The 24,392-nt window shown below is 42.1% G+C and overlaps 3 protein-coding genes across 9 annotated transcripts in view; 2 read left to right on the plus strand and 1 right to left on the minus strand.

Moving 5' to 3' along the window:
* Sirt5 (sirtuin 5) overlaps positions 1 to 10,557 on the plus strand; it is a 23,216-nt gene extending 12,659 nt beyond the window's left edge. For all 7 annotated transcript variants that reach the window (XM_031358968.1, XM_031358964.1, XM_031358967.1 and 4 more), the window contains 5 exons: positions 309 to 396; positions 1,153 to 1,206; positions 4,035 to 4,158; positions 6,531 to 6,646; positions 10,185 to 10,557. In XM_031358968.1, coding sequence (XP_031214828.1) covers positions 309 to 396; positions 1,153 to 1,206; positions 4,035 to 4,158; positions 6,531 to 6,646; positions 10,185 to 10,260 — 458 coding nt within the window. In that variant the 3' untranslated portion in view covers positions 10,261 to 10,557. The remainder of the gene's footprint in view (positions 1 to 308; positions 397 to 1,152; positions 1,207 to 4,034; positions 4,159 to 6,530; positions 6,647 to 10,184) is intronic.
* Positions 10,558 to 13,958: 3,401 nt separating this feature from the next.
* Nol7 (nucleolar protein 7) lies at positions 13,959 to 17,525 on the plus strand. Its single transcript, XM_031359434.1, has 8 exons — positions 13,959 to 14,241; positions 14,318 to 14,378; positions 14,905 to 14,963; positions 16,048 to 16,076; positions 16,307 to 16,388; positions 16,835 to 16,956; positions 17,033 to 17,110; positions 17,295 to 17,525. The coding sequence occupies exons 1-8, from the start codon at positions 13,988 to 13,990 to the stop codon at positions 17,372 to 17,374; spliced, it is 765 nt and encodes a 254-aa protein (XP_031215294.1). The 5' UTR covers positions 13,959 to 13,987; the 3' UTR covers positions 17,375 to 17,525.
* A 648-nt stretch (positions 17,526 to 18,173) lies between these two features.
* Positions 18,174 to 24,392, minus strand: part of Ranbp9 (RAN binding protein 9) — an 81,235-nt gene continuing 75,016 nt past the window's right edge. The window contains exons 13-14 of the mRNA XM_031359433.1: positions 21,248 to 21,359; positions 18,174 to 19,166 (exon numbers count right to left, since the gene is read on the minus strand). Of these exons, the coding sequence (XP_031215293.1) occupies positions 19,036 to 19,166; positions 21,248 to 21,359 (243 nt within the window). The 3' untranslated portion in view covers positions 18,174 to 19,035. The remainder of the gene's footprint in view (positions 19,167 to 21,247; positions 21,360 to 24,392) is intronic.

Consider the following 24,392-nt stretch of genomic DNA (forward strand, 5'->3'; position numbering starts at 1 on the left):
ATGCCCCCACTGTGCTTCCACCATGCCCCCACTGTGTTCCCATAATGCTCCTGCCATGACAATAGAATAACCCTCTGAAACTGTAAGCAAGCCCACAGTTAAATGGTTTCTGTTATAGGGGTTGCCTTGGTCTCCTCACAGCCCTAGAATAGTCTAAGACAGCATGTTTTCATATTTCCCATGATTCCTAGGGTAGACCTAACCGTAAAAATGAGCATAGGATGACAAATTGTTGTTCAGCTTCTCAGACCTGGAGACTTTGTTCCGGTGATACTGAGTTCTGAACTTGCCTGACACGTGCCTTTCAGGAACGTTATTTAAAACTCGGTGTACCTCATGTGGCGCTGTTGCTGAGAACTATAAGAGTCCAATCTGCCCAGCTTTAGCAGGAAAAGGGTAAGTATAATGTACTGAGGAATGAATGCCATTTCTCCTGGAATCAAATATGACTATGAGGATGTTGAATGGTCACTGAAGATTCCAGTGGATATTTTTCTTTCTTTTTTGTTTTTTTCCAGTAGCTATTTCTAAAGTGCAAGACTAGACACAGTACTGATATTTGATGAAAGAAATACTTGACTCATAATTTGTCATGCTAAGAAAAAACTGTAAGGTGCCAGAGTTATTTGCTGTGGTGTGATTTCAAAGCCTTATTTACACAAGTTCACAACCTGTCTCCACGTATCTGTATATTAGTGAAAAGACCACAAGAGACACACAGCAAAGGATTAACTGTGACAGTGAGGAACGGGGACATTATGGGTCATTTTTATTTCTCCTTCAGGTCATAGGGAGTTTCCTAACATTTTTATGATATGTATCATTGTTTATAATTAGGAAAATTTAGAAGTCAACTTAAATTACCAGAAAATAAATATCTTCTGGGCTGTTTTAGAGCAGTATGAATGTATAGAAGCAAAATTCTAACACAATGTCATTGGAAAAGAATTAGAATGATCCCACTTAGACTCCCCTATGCAAATTCCCTCTTGAAGTGAAACCAATAGCCAGGATTGCAGGTTAACCTAAGTTAGGACACACGAGCAAACTTTGTACCACGTGCTGCCAAATGCACAAAGGGCCATGTCACATTCTTCCTCTGTTCCTTGACTTTACCATTACATTTATTCCCTTTAATGCTATTTACTCCAGGGCCCCAGAGCCAGAAACTCAAGACGCCAGAATTCCAGTCGACAAACTTCCCCGGTAGGTAAAACTGATGTCTATCTGGTGTTCAGGATTGGAGGAAAGAAAGGCAGGAGAGACATCTCAGTGGTTAGGAACACTGGCTGCTCTTCCAAATGTTCAATTCCCAGCACTCACACTGCAGTTTACAACTACCCATGATTCCAGTTCTAGAGGATCCGACACTCTCATACAGACATAATTGCAGGCAGAGCACCAATGTATATAAAGTAAAGTTAAAAAAAAATTATAAAAATCAAAATTTTTTCTCGGTTTAGGGAGATGCCTTTTAAGTGCACCAATGTAGCAATGATCCCTGACCTCTCAGTCTAGGGTGGAAGGGACAAAAGATGAAACATCTTCCAGGTCCTTTTTAGAGAGCCAGTTTTGCTATGTTGCCCACGCTAGCCTCAGGCTCCTAGGCTCAAGTGCTTTTCTGCCTCAGGTTTCCAAGCATCTATACATATACTGCCTGACTTTGATCTCTCTGAGTCCTGACAGATCCCTTGGGGTCTGGGAAGTTTCTGAAGCAGTTATGTGCCAGAAGGTGATCTGGGCACCGGAATCACACTATAATTATCATTATAGAGCATTTATAGTATAATTAGTAAGTAGCGCTCTTCCTCTTCCTTAGCATGTTTCCCAGGCCAAGACTAAGGAGGTGACAAAGGTCTTGCAAAGGTGAAATTACAGAACTAAAGAAATTGGGGCTGGAGAGATGGCTCAGTGGTTAAGAGCACTGGCTGCTGATCCAGAGGACCTGGGTTCAATTCCTACCACCCACATGATAGTTCACAACTGCCTATAACCCCATTTCTGGGGGATCTGATGCTCTTTTTTGGCCTTGAGGGTACAGCATGCTCACGGTAGACATACTTAAATACAGTCAGAACACTCATACCTATAAAGTAAATAAATTAATTGAAATATACTTTTGTATGTTATAAAATACATTAGACATTAAATTGTCAGTTTTTCTAAAACCAGATATTGAAACAGTACTTCTAAAGGGAGTTCCTCGGGACCTGGAAGATGATCAGTGCTAAAGTGCTTGCTAGGCAAGCAGGAGAACCTCAGTGTGGATTCTCAAGACTCCCAGACGAGCCACGGTACCTAAAACCCCAGTGCTCCAGACAGATCCTTCGGGCTTGCTGTAAAGCCAGTCTAGCCATAACAGTAACCTCCAGGTTCAATGAGATACCCTATCCCAATAGATAATATGGGGGGCAATAGAGGCAGATACCCTAGTTGACCTCTGACCTCTACATACACACATGCGCAGGCCAGAGCATCAGCACACGGGTGCACATGGGCGCATGCACAAAACAAGGCAAGCAGACCTCTGTGAGCGCCAAGACAGCCAGAGATATATATTGAGACCCTGTATCTAAAAAAACAAACAAAAAACCAAAACCAAAACCAAAACCAAAAAAAACCCCAACCCCCCTCAAGAAAGGTTTCACTTTGAAAACTATGTCTCTGTGTGTATGCCTTCATGTGGGTAGGTACACCTGAGATGCAGTGCCCTTGGAGGGCAGAGGCATTTGGACTTAAACTTGAGTCACAGATGGCTGTGAGCCACTAGGCTACCTGGGGTCTGCTACAAGAGCAGTGTGTACTCTTCGCTGAATGATCACTCCAATCCTGAATCACTGCTTTCTACAGAGTACTTACTCTGCTGATACTTCTTCAGTTTATTTTAACCACAGACCCTTTGCTCCCGCCCCCCCCCCCCGTTTCCCCTCCCTTCCTTCCTTTCTCTTTCTTCCTTTCTTTTTTTAGGGAGGCAGGTTTAAGACAGGGTTTCTCTTTGTATCCTTCGCTGTCCTGGAACTCACTCTGTAGACCAGGCTGGCCTAGAACTCATAGATCTGCCTGCTTCTGCCTCCCTATTGCTGGGGTTAAAGACATGCACCGCCACCACCTGTCCAAGAAGTGTAATTTTCTTTTAAAAGCTAGCTTGGTGGCCCAAGCTTGTAATCCCTGTTATTTCAAAGGTTGAGGCAGGAGGATCACAAGTTCATGGCTGACCTGGGCCACAAGTGTGTTCCAGATCAGCTGGGGCAATTTAGCCAAACAGCCTGAAAGCAAAAAATCAAAAGGAATTTGGGGAGTCAGCCTGTTGGTAGAACTCCTGCTTTACCACATGCAGAGCCCAGGTTCCAGCAAGAGGTAAAGCAAGGTACAGGAGAGAGAGGATTTTGGCACGGAGCACGTGACTATAGACCATTCTCAAGAAATTAATAAGTGAGCTGGGCGGTGGTGGGGCACGCCTCTAATCCCAGCACTTGGGAGGCAGAGGCAGGCGGATTTCTGAGTTCAAGGTCAGCCTGGGCTACAGAGTGAGTTCAGGACAGCCAGGGCTACACAGAGAAACCCTGTTTCTAACCGCCCCCCCCCCAAAAAAAAAGGAAAAAAGAAAGAAAAAAAGAAAGAAAAAAAAGAGAGAAAGAAAAAAGAAAGAAAGAAAGGAAGGAAGAAGGAAAGAAAGAAAGAAGTGATCTAAGAAAGCAAATGGAGGTCACTGGTGGAAAGAGGTGGTCCCCTTGTTGAGGGTCACCCTGCGGCTGCTGTCAAGACCTGGTCTGGCCAATGGGAATGCATTTACATCAATGAGCACAGTAACCCAGGAGAGAAATAAGCTTTTAGTGCAAGGTCAAGCTTAGCTGAAACAGTGTCTATGCAGCTTAGAGAATAGCAAGAACTCATTAGAGAAGAGCCACGTCAGTTCCCACATCCCAGGCAAGTTCCCATCCACTGGCCTGCATAGCAGCCCAGTTTTCCTGGGATCCTGGACAGTCCTGACCCAAGCAGTTAGAGACGACAATTTAAGGATGATATTCTTCTAGGTGCGAGGAGGCAGGATGTGGAGGCTTGCTGCGCCCTCACGTGGTGTGGTTTGGAGAAAACCTGGATCCTGCCATTCTGGAGGAGGTGGACAGAGAGCTCGCCCTCTGTGACCTGTGTCTAGTGGTAGGTCACATATGTCCCTAGTCTCCAGGCCCTAGAAAGACTCGGGTGGAGTGTCTGGTTGCCATCTTCCTCCCTCCCTTCTGTCTTGTCCTTCCACCCCCTCTTCCTCCTTTTCTTCTTCATTCCCTCCTTTCCTCTCTCTCTGAAAGACGTGTGGAAGTCTGTGATGTCCTGGAGAAAAACCAAGAAGCAATAAATAGGAGTTCATCTTTTAAAAAGATTTGTTTTATTATTTTTAATTATATTTAGGTGTACGTATCTGCATGTGGGTACGTGCACATAAATTCAATGTCCTCAGAGGCCAGGGTCTTTGGGACCCCTGGAGTTACAAATAGTTGTGAGCCAGCCGGGCATTGGTGGCACACACCTTTAATCCCAGCACTTGAGAGGCAGAAGCAGGAGGATTTCTGAGTTCGAGGCCAGCCTGGTCTACAGAGTGAGTTCCAGGACAGCCAGGGTTACACAGAGAAACCCAGTCTCAAAATATGGAAAAAAAAAAAAAAGGTGTGAGTCACCTGGCAGAGTGTTGGGAACTAAACTTGGGTCATCTGGAAGAGCAACAACAGTTTGTAACCACTGAGCCTTCTCTCCAGCCCCAAGAACTGATCTTAAAATATGAAACTATGCAGGACCATCCTTTAAGCATCTTTTAAAACCTCCCTTTCCCCACATAAATATTAAAAGGAACATGTTTTTTTTAGAGCAATATAAATTTATAGATATAATATTCTGACATGTCATTTGGGGAGCATCAGGCTTTCTTTATTCATCTATCATATGTATATTCATGATGATTGTATGTTAATGTGCCATGTGCATTTGTGGAGGTCAGAGGACAGCTTCATAGAGTCAGTTCTCTCTTTCCATGTTTACATGGTCTCTAAGGACAGAACTCCAGTTGCCAGGCTTTTACTGCAAGTGCCTCCACCTGCCGAGCCATCTTGCTGGCCCTGACCTAGATTTTAAATGTAACGCATACTCATTATTAAATGTCATTGATAAAATACGAAAGAATCAAAGCCTAAGAAGGAAATTAGAAATCACCACATTATACCATCTGGAAATAATCTCCGGTAGTGTTTTGATCTTTTCTTCTAGAGCAGGGGTGAATGAACTGCAGCCTCTGGATTAGTGCAGTTTGCACCATTTTGTGAACAGTTGAACAGGTGTGTTAGAATAGTTGAACTTTCCACACATTGACTGTGGCTGCTTTTGTCCCACAGTATGAGAGCTGAGTCCTGGTGGCAGAGTCTGTATGGCTTATAGAGCCTAACAATTTAACTGTATGGTTCTTTTTGCAAAGAAAGTTTGCAACTTCTGATCTAAACCCTTCTATATATATATGTGTGTGTGTACATATATATGCATATATGTATATATATACATATACACACACATATATACACATACATATATGTATATATAGACATACATACATTATATGTGTATATATGTATGTGTGTAAAGTACACATGATACGCATTCTGTCTTGAGACTGCTTTATTCATATAATAATTCAATTAGGATATTCCATTATTTCATGCCATCGTATCCAAAGCCACCACAACTTTTAATTTACTGCCTGATTTTCTGATACACATAAAAATCTATTGCAGGACATTTGGTTTAGGCTGTTTTTTGAATAGCGTCCAATGAAGCCCAACAAGGTATTACATCACTATATAGCTAAAAACCAGCCTTAAATTCTTCATCCTCCTGCCTCTACCTCCCACATGCTAGGATTGCAGGCAGCTATACCCAGCTGTTACACGTTCTGGCATTTGATGCAATGTTGTGTGCATGCCTGACGATGGGACTCTTATCATGTTCCTCAGGCAGTTTCCTTAGAACACATTTCCTGGGCGTGGCATTAACTGGAAAGAGCACACAGAGTTCACAGTTTCCTTACTGTTTCTTTAAGAGCAGAGAGCCTTTCCTGGGGGTCTATATCCATTCTGTATTTACTGCACACATCACTTGTTGCGTGCAGCCTCTGTGGCCAGGGCGCACTAGTGAGGAAGCCTGCTTTCCAAAATGTATTCTGGCCTTAGGGGTATGTGTGCCTGTCAAAGGTTATCAGTGACTATTCCCCACCTTAGACAAAGAACACAGATCATTCACACAACTTCAAAGACCAGAAGAAAAGTGACCCTTGAGTCATGTCCTTTGGGCTATTTCTTTGATCTCTGCCCTCTTTATAAATGTCCCTTTGTGTAACTTGTTCTTGCCTGCTCCCAGTGACCAGCTGAGCACCTGACTTTTGAGCTGCACTATGCTGCACCTCCTGTCATCTATCATCCCTGGCCCGCCTCAGCAAGTTTCCCTGGTGTTTTCTTTCCTCCCAGCACTGTCACCTCCCCCTTGCTTTGTAGGTGGGAACATCCTCTGTGGTCTACCCGGCTGCCATGTTTGCCCCTCAGGTAGCTTCTAGGGGAGTCCCGGTGGCCGAGTTTAACATGGAAACCACCCCAGCCACCAACAGATTCAGGTACGGGGACAACCAAGCTGGGTGGTGGGAGGCGGAGGGTAGGCTTGGGGATGCCATCCCAACAGACTGGGTGGTAGGAGGCAGAGGGTAGGCTTGGGGATGCCATCCCAACAGACTGTACAGTTCTAATTTCCATGGAGGACCAGAGAGAATGTGGGCAAAATGAGAGTCGGTGACTTTTCGTTTGATTTGTTCCTGACTTTTACAAAAGAACAAAATGCCATTAACTGCAGACTGGGTGGCTGTGTTTCACTACATGGGAGTTTCCACAGAGCTTCTGTTTTTTCCATTGGCATGATATATTCTTCTCTAGACTTTATACTTGTGTTTGTAGTTTTCGACTAGATGCGGTAACGGCCTTTATGCGTAGGTGACAGGCACCATTTTCCCATCAGAATGGCTTTCTTCATGAGTGCTATTACAGTAAATGTGGGGCACTTCCTAATTTCTTCAATGTTTTGTCTGACTGAACCCCAGGGGTCCTTGCAATGTCAGATTTGCATATGGCGGACACAGTGATGGTGTCTGTGCCCACCACAGCTCTGCTTGGGGCCTTTTAGCACTTGGACCCCTCAGTGCCCTCAGCCACCATGTTGCCTAATCTTTTAAACTTAAGTAAAGTCCATGGCATACCAGACACTGCTTTAGTCCCAAGCGTAGGCTAGATCACTAACCCAAATCCAAACCTGCCCTGTGAAGATTAGATGCCGGTGGTCAAGGCAGGCAGTAAGCAATGTGTGTGGTGGGTACATCATCTAGCTTCCAAGATGCTGATGCAACAAGGAGAACCTCCATGTGACTGGGTGTAGGGGCAGACAGGCATTAGGATTTGAGGTCCTTAGGACAAGCTCAAAGAGATGATTATATGTGTGTGTGTGTGTGTGTGTGTGTGTACACACATGTATGTATGTATGTATGTATATGTATATGCTGAAAGAACTTTCCAGATTCTTGGACTACCTGATACAAAGGCCTAAGGTAGATGCACACTAGGCAGTGTGGGGACCACCAAGGGGTCCACCTGGCTGCAGGGCTAGTCGGTGGGGAGAGTCCAGGAGAGGTGATTATGGTTAATAAAGGAACTCGTTGGCATGTGGTGAGGAAAGGTACTTGCAGCTGAGTACTCATTGCTGGTGGAGGCTAGATGACTAAGGAGTTAGCCGGAAAACTAAGTAGACAGTAAAGTCGCTTATCGAGGCTTTGAAGAGCACCTGCTTGTAAGTCCCAGTGGCCACATTTGATGGGGTAATTGATGCTCCCCTGGCTGCGCCATCTTGAGTGGGCAGCAAGGCCTTCTCTACTGTGTAGCTGGGCACCTATTGGTCTTTCTCTCTTTTTTTTTTATTTTAAACTTTTTGTTTATTTTTATTTTTTATTAGATATTTCCTTTATTTACAAAAGATTTATTTATTAATTATTACATGTAAGTATACTGTAGCTGTCTTCAGACACTTCAGAAGGGGGGCATCAGATTTCATTACGGATGGTTGTGAGCCACCATGTGGTTGCTGGGATTTGAACTCAGGACCTTTGGAAGAGCAGTCAGTGTTCTTAACTGCTGAGCGGTCTCTTAATCTAAGAGTGTACTCGAGAGAAGTCTAGAGAAAAAGGACAAATGTATGCCTCAAACTTTATGTATGTATGTGTATATAAATACACATACATATTTCATCGTCTATATCATTATCTATTACATTAAATATGAAGCACAAATGAATGCTCACTAGCTTTATTTATCTTTGCAGGTTTTGGTTAAGACACAGGCCTTCCATTTGAGATGGAATTGGCTAATAGGAGCCCACCTTTCCTCATTCCCATCATTTTCCTGGTGTTCCCTTAATCTTCCTGAAGATTCAGATCACCCTATCCCTTATGAGTAGATACCCAGACTTCCTGAACCAGCATTTACAGCTGGGGTGGGGGGAAGCTGTCTGTCTTACTTAGGGTTTTACTGCTGTGAACAGACACCATGACCAAGGCAAGTCTTATAAGGACAACATTTAATTGAGGCTGGCTCAAAGGTTTAGAGATTCAGTCCATTATCATCAAGGTGGGAACATGGCAGTGTCCAGGCAGGCATGCATGGTGCAGGCAGAGCTGAGAGTTCTACGTTTTCATCTGAAGGCTACTAGTGGAAGACTGACTTCCAGAATGCTAGGATGAGGGTCTTAAAGCCCACACCCACAGTAACACACCTACTCCAACAAGGCCACACTTACTCCAACAGGGCCACACCTTCTATTAGTGCCACTTCCTGGGGCAAGCATATACAAACCATCACACTGTTTATACTTTATCAAATGGCCAATGGGTTCGTGACAGGAATGCCTTTGTTCTAGTTATGTATATATGTGTGGGTGTGGGTGTGCACAAGTGCCCATGGAAGCCAGAGGTTTGAGATCTCTTGGAGCTGGCATTACAGGAGGTTGTGAGCTACAAAATGTGGGTGCTGGGAAATGATCCCCAGTCTTCAGCAAGAGCAGCACATGCTCTTAGCTATAAAGCCAGCTTTCTCAACCCTCTACTGTATTTTCTATCTTACTTTGTGATGCTGGGGATTGAACTCAGAGCCTATGCATGCTAGACATGCTCTCTAAAGGTAAGATAACTCTTTGGCCCAAAATATACATCTTGTTCTAGTTTGATATGTAGTCCAGGCTTGCCTCAAACTCATGATTCTCCTGCCTTAGCTCCACTGTATAGGCATGCTCACTAAGTCTGTCTAAAATATGGCCCTTATCATGTGCTAGTGTTTGCTTATTCTTCGACCAGTGACAGGGATGTAGTCCAGGGTAGCACAGCAGAGTTTAACCACTGGGCTACTCTCCAAGCTAATTTTAATTTTATATACTCACATTTGTATACTTTTGTTTCTGTGGGCTGTGTTTTGAGACTCAGATCTAAAAGTCCATTGCCTTGAACTTGGTTAGTTGTCTTAGGGCTTTATTGTTGTGAAGAGGACACCATGACCAAGGCAACTCTTATAAGGACAGCATTGCTGGATGGTGGTGGCACACGCCTTTAATCCCAGCACTTGGGAGGCAGAAGCAGGCGGATTCTGAGTTTGAGGCCAGCCTGGTCTACAGAGTGAGTTCCAGGACAGCCAGGGCTATACAGAGAAACCCTGTCTCCACAAAACAAAACAAAACAAACAAACAAACAAAAGGACAGCATTTATTGGGGCTGACTTACAGGTTCAGAGGTTCAGTCCATCGTGGCAGGAAGCATGGCAGCCTGAAAGCAGACATGGTGACATACTTCCTCCAACAAGACCACACTTCCTAATAGTGCCACTCTCTGGGCCAAACATATTCAGACCACCACACACACCTTTAATCCTGGCATTTGAGAGGCAGAGACTGGCTGATCTCTGTGAGTCCAAGTTCCAGGCTAGCTAGGGTTACATAGTGAGATCCTATCAAAAGAAAAGTCTATTAATCATTTAAAACACCATTAGCTGTATGCTATTAGCTGTAGTTGTATGTTTGTTTTGCTAACTCGTACCTCCTCATTCTGCTATATGGCTTCTTATGTTTAGGTTTCATTTTCCGGGACCCTGTGGGATAACTCTTCCTGAAGCCCTTGCTCCTCATGAAACTGAAAGGATTTCTTAATCGTCCTGTGGAAAGAAGAGAAGCTCCTGGAGGACAAAGGTCCTAGAGTACAGAAACAGGGCACTAACAGGAGAAGTGGCTCTGTGGATGGGGAGCTGAACTTTCCTAAGCTCCTGGCAGATGATCTGTTAAGTGGTAGATTTCAAAATAGCAACAGCAAATATGTCTTATCTGGAAGAGGCTGTCAAGCCTTTTCCATATTATTTGATTTGAACTGAAATATGAATAATTTGGATTTGATATTTTGGTTAGTTATTGGAAGGGAAAAATTTGTAATTAAATTGCTTAAAAAGGTAATTATCCTGATTGTATGTTTGCTTCTTGGGCAAAGACAGAAATAGAGAATTAAAACCCTGGAAGTTAAACCTTCATATTTATTTTTTTTGTACAATTTTTTTTTGTAGAAATGAACCTACCCTTTATAGTTGATAACTTATTGCATAAGGATGTTCCTCTAAGAGATGCCCTGGCTGGGGCCTTCTTTTCCTTTTCTTTTCAGTATTTACTCCCCTTGGATGTCTTACCTTAAAGAATATGGAGTAACTTGCAGCAAGAACTCATGCAAGGCAAGAAAAGGAATGGCTGAGTAGAGACATCAGGATGAGGATAGGAACACTGCAAATCCAGGATGAAGCAGATGTGCCGCCTCTAAGGGAAGGAAGTGATGGGTGACCGTTGCTTAAGGTCATAAGTGAGGGAGCAGGTAGTCTCTGCTGGAGTTACAGTTACCGGTCCCTGAGAGAATGGCCTTTTTACCTTGCAATAAAGTAGCAAGAATGCTGTTCTGTCTTTGAGCTCTACCTGCTGATGCAGCCATGGCCTGCATGAGAGGGATGAGAGGCCCAGAGGGTTGCTGTGGCCACTAACAAAGAGGCTAAAGAGTGCAAGAAATGCTCTCCTTTGGATCCAGTCAGTTCTCCAGATAACTATACCTCACCACAGCTTCTCTCAGAATTCCATTTGTTTTAATACCCTGGGTTCTGTCAGTAGTTACATGGCTACGACCAAAGTGCCTGAGAAAACTTAAAGAATGAAAGTCATTGTCCATCTAGGCTCACAGTGCAGAGGAAGGCATCACAGCAAGGAAGGCTGTGCAGAAAGCAGAGAAAGGGACTCCTAGTACTCCATTTGCTTCCCCTTTTCCCTAAGACTACAGTCTGTTCCTCACATTCAGGATATTTCTTCTTCAATGAATCCTCTCTGGGAACTCATTATCAGCACATCAAAAATGTGTGCCCCATTGTTGCGTTATTTGACGAATCCTGCCTGGCTGGGTACTGGAAAACTGAAGGGAGCAACTTGGAAATGAAGAGATGACAGACATCAGAACAAATGTCAGAAAGACATGCAGAAAAGCTGGGGTCGAGTGGGTTTCGTCACTCTGATGGAGGCCACCTTCTGTATAACTCAGGGACTCAGCAGGTTTATTATGTGCCACACAAGGAGTCGGGGCTCAACAGTCTTCATGGGAAGATGAGGGGAGCAGTCTCAGGTTGCAATCACTCACAAGGAGGGAGCTGCGCTTGCTAGTTTTTGCACACACTGTCCACATTGGCACAGGAAGCCTTTGCCAGTTCCCTGAACCTGACCCAGGGAAGGCTTTGCCATTAGGGCATTAGGGTCCTTGACACTGACACTGCTGGACCATGTCAACAATACTCATGCACTCAGGACTTCATGGCTCCCCACAGGTGTTTGTTAGTCCAATTAAGTTGACATTTAAAATGATCCGCCACAGGCAACAAGGGATATAGTTGGGTGTACCATAAGTGATAGTCATAGTCATTTGTAACAAATCCTAAAAGTCCTTTATGTAAAGAAGATTATCTGACCTATTAGGAGTCTGGAGAACTAGCCAGGCACCCTGAGGGTCCCACGGTAGGTGGTGAACCAAAGCTAGGGAGCTGGTTGTAATTTCAGAAATACTTTTTGAAAAAGATGTGTGTGTGTGTGTGTGTGTGTGTGTGTGTCTGTCTGTCTGTCTGCAATGGCTATGTGTACTGTAGGGGCCCAAGGCCTTGGAGCCCCTGGAACTTGTTATAAGTGGTTATGTTCTGCTTGATATAGGTACTAAGAACCAAACTCAGGTTCTCTGGAAGAGCAGTAAGTTCAAATTCTCTTAACTGCTAAGTTATCTTTCCTACCCTCTGTGACACTTTTAATGTGGCTTTTATATGTATGGACCATCATATACTTCTAGTAGGTTGTCACTGGGCTTCAGCTTCAGCTTAACCTTTCCATTTTCTTAATGCTTACCACAGGGATCAGCATGCTGATGAAAACATTTGTTTTCTTGATACAGGTTTCACATTAGCTCAGGCTGGCCTGGAATTTAAGATGCTCTTGCTTCGGCTTCCTGAGTGCTGGGATCTCAGGCCTGTGTTACTCTGCCTGACTCTGAGAATGATTTCATTTGTATTTTCTATCTGACCAAGTCCAGAGCTTTCAGAGTTATGGCTTTAATCCCAGCCCTTAGGAGGCAGAGGCAGGTGGATCTGAGTTTAAGGCCAGCTTTGTCTTTAGAGTAAGTTCCAGGACAGCCAGATCCACACGGTGAGACCCTGTCTCAAACAACAAAAAGATGTAATGAACCAGGGATTAGAGTGGCAGCTCTGTGACATGGGTTCAGTTCTGCTTCCCAGAAGTCACTAGGACGATAATAGGAGATTATATAGCCTGTGTGTTCCCATCCTCTGCCTACCCCGTCTCTAGCAGTTCTTGTTTTGTTTTGTTCCTGAGACAAGGTTTCTCTGTGTAGCCTTGGCTGTCCTGGAACTCACTCTGTACACCAGGCTGGCCTAGAGCCACAGAGATCCTCCTGCCGCTGCCTCCTAGCACTGGGATTTAAGGCACGCACCACCACCTAACAGGCTTTGTTTTAATCTTTTTGTTCACACTTTACTTTGTTCTTTTTAAATTGGAAGTTGCTTTTAAACAAGGAAGGAAAAAAATAAGGTTTAGAAGTAGGAAGTATATATGTTAACTATTTGTTGAACATATATATATATACACATATATATATATACATATATATATATACTATATATATATACTATATATATATATATACTATATATATATATACTATATATATATATACATATATGTATATATATATATATAGTGTGACATTAGCAATCAATGATTTTAGAATGGTTGAAGCAATTGTCAGGTGAACTGAGTGTTTAGAGAATAGTGTAACTAAACATGCCAGGGATTTTCTGGGTGGACCGTTAAAAGTGCCAACAGTTCTGCGTTGGGGAACACACATCAGAGAGGGCAGCTCATCCAAATACATAGATAGATTAGGGAACGAAGAATCATTTCCTATTGTATAACTGGTAAAAGACATCACTTGGGCCATGTATTCCCAGAAAATATATGGGCAGGGGGTGGGGGTGGGTGTCGTACACAATACACACAGGGATGCATCTCACAAGCAACGATGGGTCATTCATTCCATATTTATTACACCCTTGCCTAAGCAACCTGGAGACAAAAAAAAAAAAAAAAAAAAAAAAAGGGAAAAAAAAAAAAAGGCGGCGACATTGAGCAGCACAAAGCCGCGCCCCTTTTCCCCGGGTCTCAGGGTCATCCCTCCCTCCCGCGCACGCGCCTCGGCTCGTTTTCGCGGCCTCCGAACCAGCAGGGGGCGTGAGAGCGCGCACCGTGCACCTCGACCGGCTGCTTCCGGGTCAAGGGTCAGACAGCCGTCTTTCCGTTGGCCATGGTGCAGCTACGGCCGCGTTCGTCGCGTATTCCCGCGCCGGCTGAGGCGATGGTGGACGAGGACCAGGTGGCCTCGGAGGAGGAGGAGGCGGAGCATGGCTTGCTGCTCGCGCAGCCCAGCAGCGGCGCGGCCGCGGAGCCACTGGACGAAGAGGAGGACGGGGACGACGAAGCCCCGGAGGAGCTGACTTTTGCAAGCGCCCAGGCGGAAGCTAAGGAGGAAGAGCTGCGCGTGCGCGAGAGTGCTCGCAGGTGGGGCGCCCGGGAAGTCGGTGTCTCGGGACTCACCAGGCTAGGTCCGCGCTGACCTGACTCATTTATCTTGTAGGGATAAAACGCTGTTGAAGGAGAAGAGGAAACGGCGCGAGGAGCTGTTCATCGAACAGAAGGTTGGAGGCGGAACCTGTCGCTTTGTAAACACGGCCGGGGCTAGAGTTCCCTTGCCAAAGGCTCCTTTTAGGATAGGGTATTGGAGAGAGAGGTGCAAGAGCCATAGATATTAATTTGATGTCAGCCCTAATTCAAAGTGGGCGTGGAAGCGCTGACACTCACCTGGCCCTGACATTGGGTCTTATAGGCTTCCAGAGGTAGTGAGGTTTTCTTGAGTTTTAAAATTCTAAACTGGAGCCAATGACCACTTATTTCACACCCCAGAGATCAGATTTCGAGTGGCCATGCCTAATGCCTTTCTATTCATAACAGGGATACTTGAACGTTGAGCTACTTTGGGTAAAATTACAGAGAATGTATTGGGCATTATAAGCCCAGCCTTTCTGTTATCGGCTTAGAGGTAGCAGGGCAATATTTACAGATTGGCCGGAATGCAGGACTGTTCGAAATGAGTAACGTTAAAAGTATCTCCATGCATCCCTGTCCATCATTTTAACTTGTCTTCAAATGTCTTCATCCCTAAAGAAAAGAAAGCTGCTTCCAGATGCTGTTTTAGAGCAGCTAACTCCAGCGTCAAAGGCTGAGTAAGTAACTTCGTTTCTATGTGCGTAAAGCCTTTTTACACAAAGCTCGTATACCTGAAGAAATTCTCCCAAACTTAAAAGCTACAGTGGTTTTCGAGTTCCAAAACTTTGTCTAGCAAGATAGATAGTATAGATGGTAAGTAAGTGACTGAGAACATTTAGTGTTGCAGCAGGCACCTAACCAGAGCTTCTAAAACCCAGACTTCTTTTATCCTTGTAGTGCCTGCTGCCACCCTTTCTCTGTTCATTTCATTTAGCAGCATTGCTCAGTGCTTAAAACGCAAAGCTTGAGTTACGTTTGTCTTTATAGTCTACGAACTCTCAGCACTCCTGGTACATTCTTTTTGTTTTTTCTAGACAGGGTCTCTGTGTAACCCTAATTGTCCTGTAACTCTCGGTCTGTAGACCAGGCTGGCCTCAAACTCAGATTTGCCTGCCTCTGCCTCTTGATGCTGGGATTAAAGGTGAGCACCACCATACCTGGCCTTAGAACATTCTAAATTCTGAAGTCTTTTTTTTTTTTTTTAATTAGAATAGCTCCAAATTGTTACCTTTCCATAATTTTTCAGATCTTTAATCCATGAGGCATATAAGCAGATGTTTGTACTGTTCTGTGAAGTCTGTCTTTCCTAACCAAGTTCAAGTGCTAACCCTTCCTTCTCACTTTCTCTCCCATCACTTTCCATGTGTACAGTTGCTTCTGTGCTTTCTCTTCCAGGCGGTTTAGTCACTGTTAGTTACTTGGAATTCACCCTTTGTCTCCAGTGTCCAAATTGTTAACTAAATCCAGTTTCTCATTACTGTGAGACCAGCACCAGCCTTGACTTGGTATTTAGAATGCTAAGTTAAACAGTTTCTCTTATTATTAAACATATTCTCTGGATGCCTACTACCAGTGCTCAGATTTAAGTTCTGAAGACACTCCATGCTATGCTAGTTCAGTGATTGGAAGTTGGTGGCAGTGCTTTGTGGCTCAGTGAGTAAAGATTAAGGGCAGAGGTCATGAAAGCGAGAGAGGATCTTGGGTACTTGTCTCAACTGCCTGCCAGTCCCATCTTTTGTTTTTTTTTTTTTCCCTTCACAGCATAAAGAAATCACCAGGAAATGTAAAAGGTATGAACTGTCCTTGATTAAATAACTTCATGTAATAGTAAAGTGCATTTACAGATATTTTGGCTACTTGTAGTCCTTAGGCCTGGCCAAAGTTGGCTTAAGTCTGTTCTCCACTATTTCTTCAAAATAAAACCTGTACTCACATGATATGTAGTCACTGTAGTGAGTAACTTCCATTAAGTGTTAATTTATATAAATATTCACAAAGTGGATCTTATTTTTTTTTCCAGTTAATTTGAAAAAGAAAAGTGAACAGCATGCAAAAGGAAGAAACCCCAAGAAAGTTAAAATTCAGGAAGTGCAGACTGTCGGGTAATGAGTTTTGTTCTGCTTTTCCCAATGGCATGCAGTTTCCATATTAGTTTTGGCTTATGAGGAGAAGGTAGTTTATAAGATTGGATTACTAAGTATCAGTTTTGATAGCAACATTTATTTGCTGCCTTAAAATGTTTATTTATATGACTTGCTATATTATGTACACCTTAAAGAAAATGATGAGAAAGAACAAAGTGACTTTTCAAGGTGAAAGTCAAAGTCACGTAGGGGTTAGAGGTCATCTGTGAGGCCCTGGGTTTGACATCACCCTAACCCCATCCACCATAATATGGATGGAAAAAGTTGGGTTAAGGATGTGGCTGAGTGTCACAGTGCTTACTCTGTGCATGGGAGCCACCTTGGGTTGACCTTCTCCAGCATCATACAGTAGGAGAACAAGCACATACCTTCTATTTACTTTGACCTTTTGTATTGATCACCAGTCAGACTAAAAGCTACATGGCTGTAAGGCTTAAAGATGAAGATCTGAGAGATTCAAGGCAAGCAGCAGCCAAACACTTCATCCACAGTTGTTTATATGGTGCAGATTCCAAGAGGACTACTGGTAATTTTCTTATGGACTATGTCTTTCCCTTAGTTCTCACAATGACAAAGCAGTGATACATAATTCTTCCCTTTAGTAAACAAGTTCCTGTCTCTGAACAATAAGAGGTTACCAGTGAAAAAGGCTGCAGCCCAGTTTCTGAATAGCACCTGGGGTAAGATGGCTTTAGTAGTTTTTACAAAAGAAATGTTTTTGGAAGGAGGTGGGTCATGATTATAAGTTGGATGATCTACTTTAATAGCATCCATTTATGTAAACTAGATGTTCAAATTTTATGTTTCTTGGGTTTTGAATACCTGTTGAATGTTTTTACACCTGGAGCTTCTGTTCTCTTGTAGGTGGTCAGAAACAACAAAATGCCAAGAGGTTTAAAAAACGGTGGATGGCCAAAACAATGAAAAAGAAAACTTACAAGTGAATCAAAGTCAAATTAAATAAAGAACCTGTATTTTATATGTATAGAGTTTAAGGTTACTGGGTGTAGAGAGGATTCACTTCTCAATATCTAGTCATTGATAAATCATTGTAAAGGATCATTATAAAAATCATAAACAATTTTGTTTGGGAAACAGCTGGTTACATTTCTTTTCTAGAATACAATTGAGTGTCCTGAAGGGAAAAGTAGTTAAAGAGGAATTTTCATCTTTGAGTCGCCACAGTAAGGGAGGGATAGAGAGAGACCATTCATGGAGTCTTTTTAGTACAGCTGAAAAGCTATTCTGGTGTTATTGATGTGATTCCTGTTGTCAAGGAGTAAGAAGTCATTGTTAAAGAGCACAGGGTAAGGGTAAAAATAAAAAATCCCAAGAGCAGGTAAACAAACATCTGTTGGAGAAGACTTAAACTTCAGCTAGTAACTTTGCCCAGCCATGGACTAAATTCATCTGAAATAAGTGTTTTTGTTCTTTAAAGAGAATGGTAGGGATGTGTGTGTTGCACATACACATGGTGTATGAGGAGACAATTTATATTGATTCTTCCCTACCATGTGTGTTCCAGAGGTTGTAACAAGTGCCTTTACCTGCTGAGCAATCCTGCCAGCTCTGGAACAGCTTTTATTTTTAACTAGTTACTTGTTAAATTCCTATTTTTCTATTTCCATGCACAGTGTCAGGTTTTAACACAATTACTTAAAGGTAGTCAGTAAAACTTGGACTGACAGTAAGACTCTAAGCAGTATATGAGAACCTAATACATAAATTCAACTGACACTAATATCTGTAGAAGTAAATTTTTAATGGCTGGTTAATTATATCACTACATTTTTATTGCAATATAGTACTCATTTAAGCACTTAAAAATGGAAGGTGTACAAAGATTAAATTAAGACACGGTAAATTGACTAAATATTTGGTTTTTATATAAATAAAGGTCATAACCACACTGTTGACATGTAATACTGTTATAATACAACAGTTAAACTTGTGAGTCTACAACAGAAGTCATCTGTAGTTAAACAGGAAACAAAGTTGAAAAAGACCATGTTAAAACAAAACTACTGGGACTAACAGGTTGGGATTGTAAGTAGCAACAAACATACTCACTCAGCTCCTGAGTATTTCAAGTTTTACAGTACACATTAAAAATGATTTCTTCCATCAACACTATTAAATTCAAACTGTCGGATGTTTATGCATTTTGCAAGTTACACTGATTGAATGCTTACACAGGAGCGGGGGTCGGAACAGCTCCCGATTGTAGTTCACATCACCCACATGCTAACACAAACACAACTTGTTCCATTTCCTTCCCCCTCCTCCCCCCAACAAAGAAGGCAGGATTTTTGGTTTCTTTTAGGTAATTGTTTTAAAGGATTTCTGATGATCAATTTGAACGTCTGAAATTCAGTAATATTTAACTCTTAGACAACTAAGAGGTTAAAAGATGGAAAATAGTTTCTCCTAACACTAAGTTAGAAAATCATTTGCATCATGCTGTAAACTAGGAAGCAATGTAAAGCGACAAAAACCTGTCCCCAGTACATAATTAAAAAAAATCTAAATTTCAAATCAGCAGAGCCGGTCTACTTCCATGTTGACTATTTGCCACAATGTAAGTGTGAGCTCTTGAAGTGCATAGCTAATGTAGGTAGTCTTCCACTGTGGCAAATGCACAGGATCCAATTCCTGATCGAGCCATCAGTCCTAGACATTGTGTGGCCTGTCCCATCGCTAGGGCAAGTGGAGGTTGCTTTGGCAGATTGTGGGTTTCTAAGGAGAAAGGATTAGAAAGTATTAAAAATCATCTTTCAATCAGGGTATTACAATATTTGCTATATCAGTGTCTGAGGATTTGAACTATCTGACTAACAAAGCGGATGGGTATTTCTAAGAAATGTTCTTGGAAAATGAAGGTATTTTTTAAATTTTATTTTTTGATACATGGTCTCAACTTTGTTTTCCTGTTTGTCCTGGAATTCAGAGATCTTTGTTAAAGTATATTCTCAACCTTTTACTGCTCTGTGAACATTGATGGAAAAGATGTAACCTAATGACACCTGGGATTGAAATAAGGCAACTCTTATCATCCATCTACTTAGGCAAGGTCAGCTGACAGTAACAAGAAAAGGTAGTACCAGGTTTTCATTTAAAGTTTCCAGCGATCATACCCCAACCCCTGTAGGTAAAGTCCAGTGAAGACTGTTGAGCTGCTCTAAGATGTGCTCGTAAATGTTTTTCAGAAGCAAGTAAAGGCCTGTCAGAGTACAGAGCAAAGCCATCCTAGAATCAAGGTTGACCTCTGATTAGTTCAGATATAATAGAATGTTCTTGGATGTTACACATCACTACCCTCAGACAGGTGTATTTTCTTTTTGATAAGGACACTCTGTAGACCAGGCCGGCATCTACCTCCGGAGTGCTGGGAGTAAATGTGCAGTCATTACAAAGGGTGACATGAACTAAGGGTGACGGGACTCAACTCTCTGGAGATGGTGTCCAAACTTTAGAAAAACTAATCAGTCCTCTGCTGGCAAAATTCACAGGGCAAAACTAATGACAATGGCTGCCAAGTTCTATCCAATTACCTACAGCCTCAGCTGAGAGTTTACAAAATTCTGAAGGAATGAAGCACATAGAAGATAAAAGCATGGAGCAGACTGGTCAGAAAATACATTTTAATTAAAAGTGGTCTGGGGGCTAAGATTATTGAAGTACTCATTTATTGATAAATACAAAGGGAAAAGGATGTTTTAAGAATCACAGGAAGGCCAGGCAGTGGTGGTGCACGCCTTTAATCCCAGCACTTGGGAGGCAGAGGCAGGCGGATTTCTGAGTTCCAGGCCAGCCTGGTCTACAGAGTGAGTTCTAGGACAGCCAGGGCTATACAGAAAAACCCTGTCTCGAAAAACCAAAAAAAAAAGTATTCAGTATATAATTACTATTAACATCACTGCAGTGACAGAGAAACTAACCAAACAGCATCCCCTTTCCTATATACACTGACAAAGCTTTTCTACTTACTCCATCTGCTTAATTTAAAAGCAAATGTTTGAGTCTAGGGGTTGTTGGTACTGCTTATGTCTTAAGCACAAGAGCTATGATTAATTCAGGTACCCTTACTCCTTGAAACACCTTGAGTCAAAAGGTGTATAGGGTATCAAGGTGGCTCCAGCTAGGATTCCTGAGTAATCTATTCGAGCACTCCGTTCTAGCCTCACTTTCCTGTGGAGCAACTATCAGAACTCATTGGAAACATGCCCAAATTTCTTAAACCAAGTTTTGCTCAGTCTATTAAACAAAGCTACTGATACAGGAAGGTTCTGTACCTTCTTATATTGTCACCTTTCTCACCTGAGCTAGTCAAGGTCACCAGTTAACTCAGGATTTCCTATTTCTTCCACAACTTGGCCCTAATAACATATACTTGGAAAAACAAAAGGCTATTTGCCATGTCCATATCCTCTTCCATACAGGAGGAGCAGCTTAGGCCAGGTAGATGAGAGAATTTAAAAGAAGAATGCCCATGATTCCCAGTCCGCAATGGATAGAGTGCCTCTATAGTATGGTTTTTCATTTAGACACAAAGACTACCCAAACACCTCTTTCTAAATGGGAAGACTCATTAAATATTTATATATATATGCAGGCAAAACCTTTTCCAAGATACATTCTAGAATCTACCACTTTATTCTATCAGAATCCATGTAATCTGTTCAGAATGGAGGAAATTTTCTGTATTTTAAAAAGAATGATGTATGTCCCTATTTTGCTGAAACAAATGTTAGGACAATATCCTCTCAACTCTTGAGAGAATGTACCTAAAGTTTAGTTGACTTGCTTTAGTTACTTACCTAATATTGCACTGTTAAGAGCTGAGCACACAGGTTCTCTCTGAATTGGGTCAAGTTGATTTCCAACTGGACTATTCCAAGGATCTGAATATGCTAGTAAGCTGAATGCGTCCTGTTGAAAACAATGTCAGTGTGTTCACAGTAACTCCAGGTTGAAAAGTTAAGATACAGGCTTAAAACACTAAGTGACTATATCCTTTAAACCTGTTTCTATGTTTCAGAACACAGCAAAGTCTTAACTGGCTTCCACTTTTTTTGTTGTTGTTCATTTCTGCCATTCTTCCACCACAAGCAAAATGGGGAAATTTAAACCAATTCTGAAGGAATGGGCTAATACTGATGAAGAAGGAAGAAAGACAAAACATCCAGATGCTTTGTCACATGTGACCACTGATGTATATTTGACACTAATGAATAAGGCCTGCCTTATTTTTGAGTAAATGTGGGAACTAGAGAGATCTCATTGAATACCATCTCAAGTTTAGTAGTAGAAAAATAAAGCCAAGATGGATCTTGGAGACTCCAGTATATTATTTCCAACTATCCTGAAACAACTTGTCTTACAACTTTAAAACAACCGGCACATAGCTTCCTCTTTACTCTCCTGTCTTACCATGGAAGGCACAGGATAAGTTTCAGACACTGGCTTCAAGTCCAAGCTGTACTACTTGCTAGCCAAAAAAAACCCCAGACTATCTTAAATGCCAGTGTCATCATTTGACCGTGATTTTGGGTGATTACAAAGAGAAATTATTGCACAGAAAGAATTGTGTGAGAATCAATGAAATTAGCAATGTCCTGTGGTGGTTTAAATAAGAATGGTCCCTGTAGGGGGCTGGAGAGATGACTCAGTGGTTAAGAGCACTGACTGCTCTTCCAAAGGTCCTGAGTTCAAATCCCAGCAACCACATGGTGGCTCACAACCATCCGTAATGAAATCTGATGCCCTCTTCTGGTGCGTCTGAAGACAGCTACAGTGTACTTATATATAATAATAAATCTTAAAAAAAAAAAAAAAGAATGCTCCCAGTTAGTGGAACTGTTTGGAGAGAATTAGGTGTGCTTGCTGGAAGAGGTAGTTACTGGGATTGGACCTTGTGATTTCAAAAGTCTGCCCCAAAGCCCAGTATCTCTGCTGCTGCCTATATCTCTGCCTGTGTGCTTCTTACATGATCATGGACTAACCCTTTAAACTGTGAGCCAGCCCCAATTAAACTGTAAGAATTGTCTTGATCATAGTCTCTTCATAGCAACAGAACAGTAACTAAGACAACTAAGGCAGTTCCAGTGTTTTTGTATTTGCCAAGTCAATAGCCTGACCTAGAGTAATATTCCACACACATATACAAAGGAATAAATACAAGAGACTCCAGTGCAGACACAGACAAATGAAGGGTGGTACAGAGGTTGTAAACTTACAAACTGGGAACCATAGCACCCTGAAAATGTTAAATGCTACATTTTCTGAAGAACATCTAGATTTGCTCAAGCATATTTCCCTTATTCAACATTACTGCATTTCTTTGCTAAAGCAGGTTTGGGGGCAGGGAAATGCTTCTTGGTCAGTTGTATTCAGGCTTATGTCTTCCACACAGCCCATGATACAATCTGAAGTTAGTCTAAGGCTACAGAAATGGAACACACATGCCTCCAAATACACACTCATCCACTGGCCTTTATTACTATTTCATTCAGGCTAGACTGCCCAATCACAATGAGAGTTCTAGAAACAAAAGTTTCTTAATATACCATTTAGAGTTGCTAGTAACTACTTAGGTGTCTCAGGTATAATAAAGCTATGTGTACCTGTGTGCTCACAGTAACTGCTCTTTATGATACTGACCAGGCTTTTGTGTCCAACAGACCAAGTAGTTCTCTTCCTTATCCCATACTCAACCTCCAGCTTACTGTTCAAGGAACAGTTCATTATCCCACAGAGCTAACTTATTATTCATACTATTTCCAAGACTCTCATCAATTCTAATTTACCCTGTAAACCACAGCCATCTGATGGGATGTGGCATCCCCACCATGCAGCTACATTTTAAAGGTTGCCAAGAATATGCCCAATGAGCAACTAGTACATAGACTCAAATTTAAACTATGCATGGATCTATACCCTGACACCACCAAAAAGGCAGAAATCTCACCCCCCTTTAGTATTTAAAAACAAAAACTCACAGAAATGATAGCTGTAATAAATTATTGTTGGCCAACATTTTACATTTCAGGCACTCAAAGATCACCTCAACTGCTTTCACTGGAGGTTGGTATATCCATCCTACAGGTTTTATTTGAGGCATCTTAGTTTAAGATGAGAGATGAAGATCACACAGTACTGTAAGATAGAGGTTCCCACTGAGTTACTAGTCTATACATTAATAAGAGCTAACATTTTACTTGTATTTTTGTGAGTACAGCTGTTAGAGAGGGCACAAACAGCAATGACCAGAACCTAATTAGTGCTTTTAGCATATTTCTACTGACCTAACAGAAACACGTAAACTGAGGCTAAGAGAAAGAAAAAAAAAATAACATGGCTGAGGAGCTGATCCTAAAATACTCCAAAACTACATGATGAAAATGTTTTCCATAGAGAGGCAATGGGACTTTAGAAAAAGCAGCCTGACAGGTATTAGACTTGAGAAGGCTCACAGAGCAGCACTACTTAGTGGATCTCAACCTTCCCAATGCTGTGACCCCTAAATCAATTCCTCACTCTGTGATCACAAATTATTTCATTGTTACTTCGTAACTATAATTTTGCCACTGTTATGAATTGTAATGTAAATATCTGATATGCAGGATATCTGATAGGTGACCCCCAAAGGAGCTGTGACCCACAGGTTGAAAACTATTGGCTTAGAAACAGAGTGAAGTTCTAAGCAAGAAAGCCAGCATCAAACTCCCAAGCATAAACACCCAGAAGAGTTCAAGGTTAAGGAACACAAATGAAATCAGGAGAGTAATACTTCTTCCCCTGCTGAGAATTTTATGGAAATAACCACTTGTAAGACTGTAGTGTTAGCCATAAGCTGCTCCTGTAATCCATTCCCACTGCTGGTTCCCTGCTAAGAAGGATCCAGAATGCAGTCTAGCAACAGGAGCATGAGCCACATGGAGCTACTCAGAGCCTTTTCAATAA

The sequence above is a fragment of the Mastomys coucha genome, unplaced genomic scaffold (assembly GCF_008632895.1).
Source record: "Mastomys coucha isolate ucsf_1 unplaced genomic scaffold, UCSF_Mcou_1 pScaffold7, whole genome shotgun sequence".
In the NCBI taxonomy this organism is placed as follows: domain Eukaryota; kingdom Metazoa; phylum Chordata; class Mammalia; order Rodentia; family Muridae; genus Mastomys; species Mastomys coucha.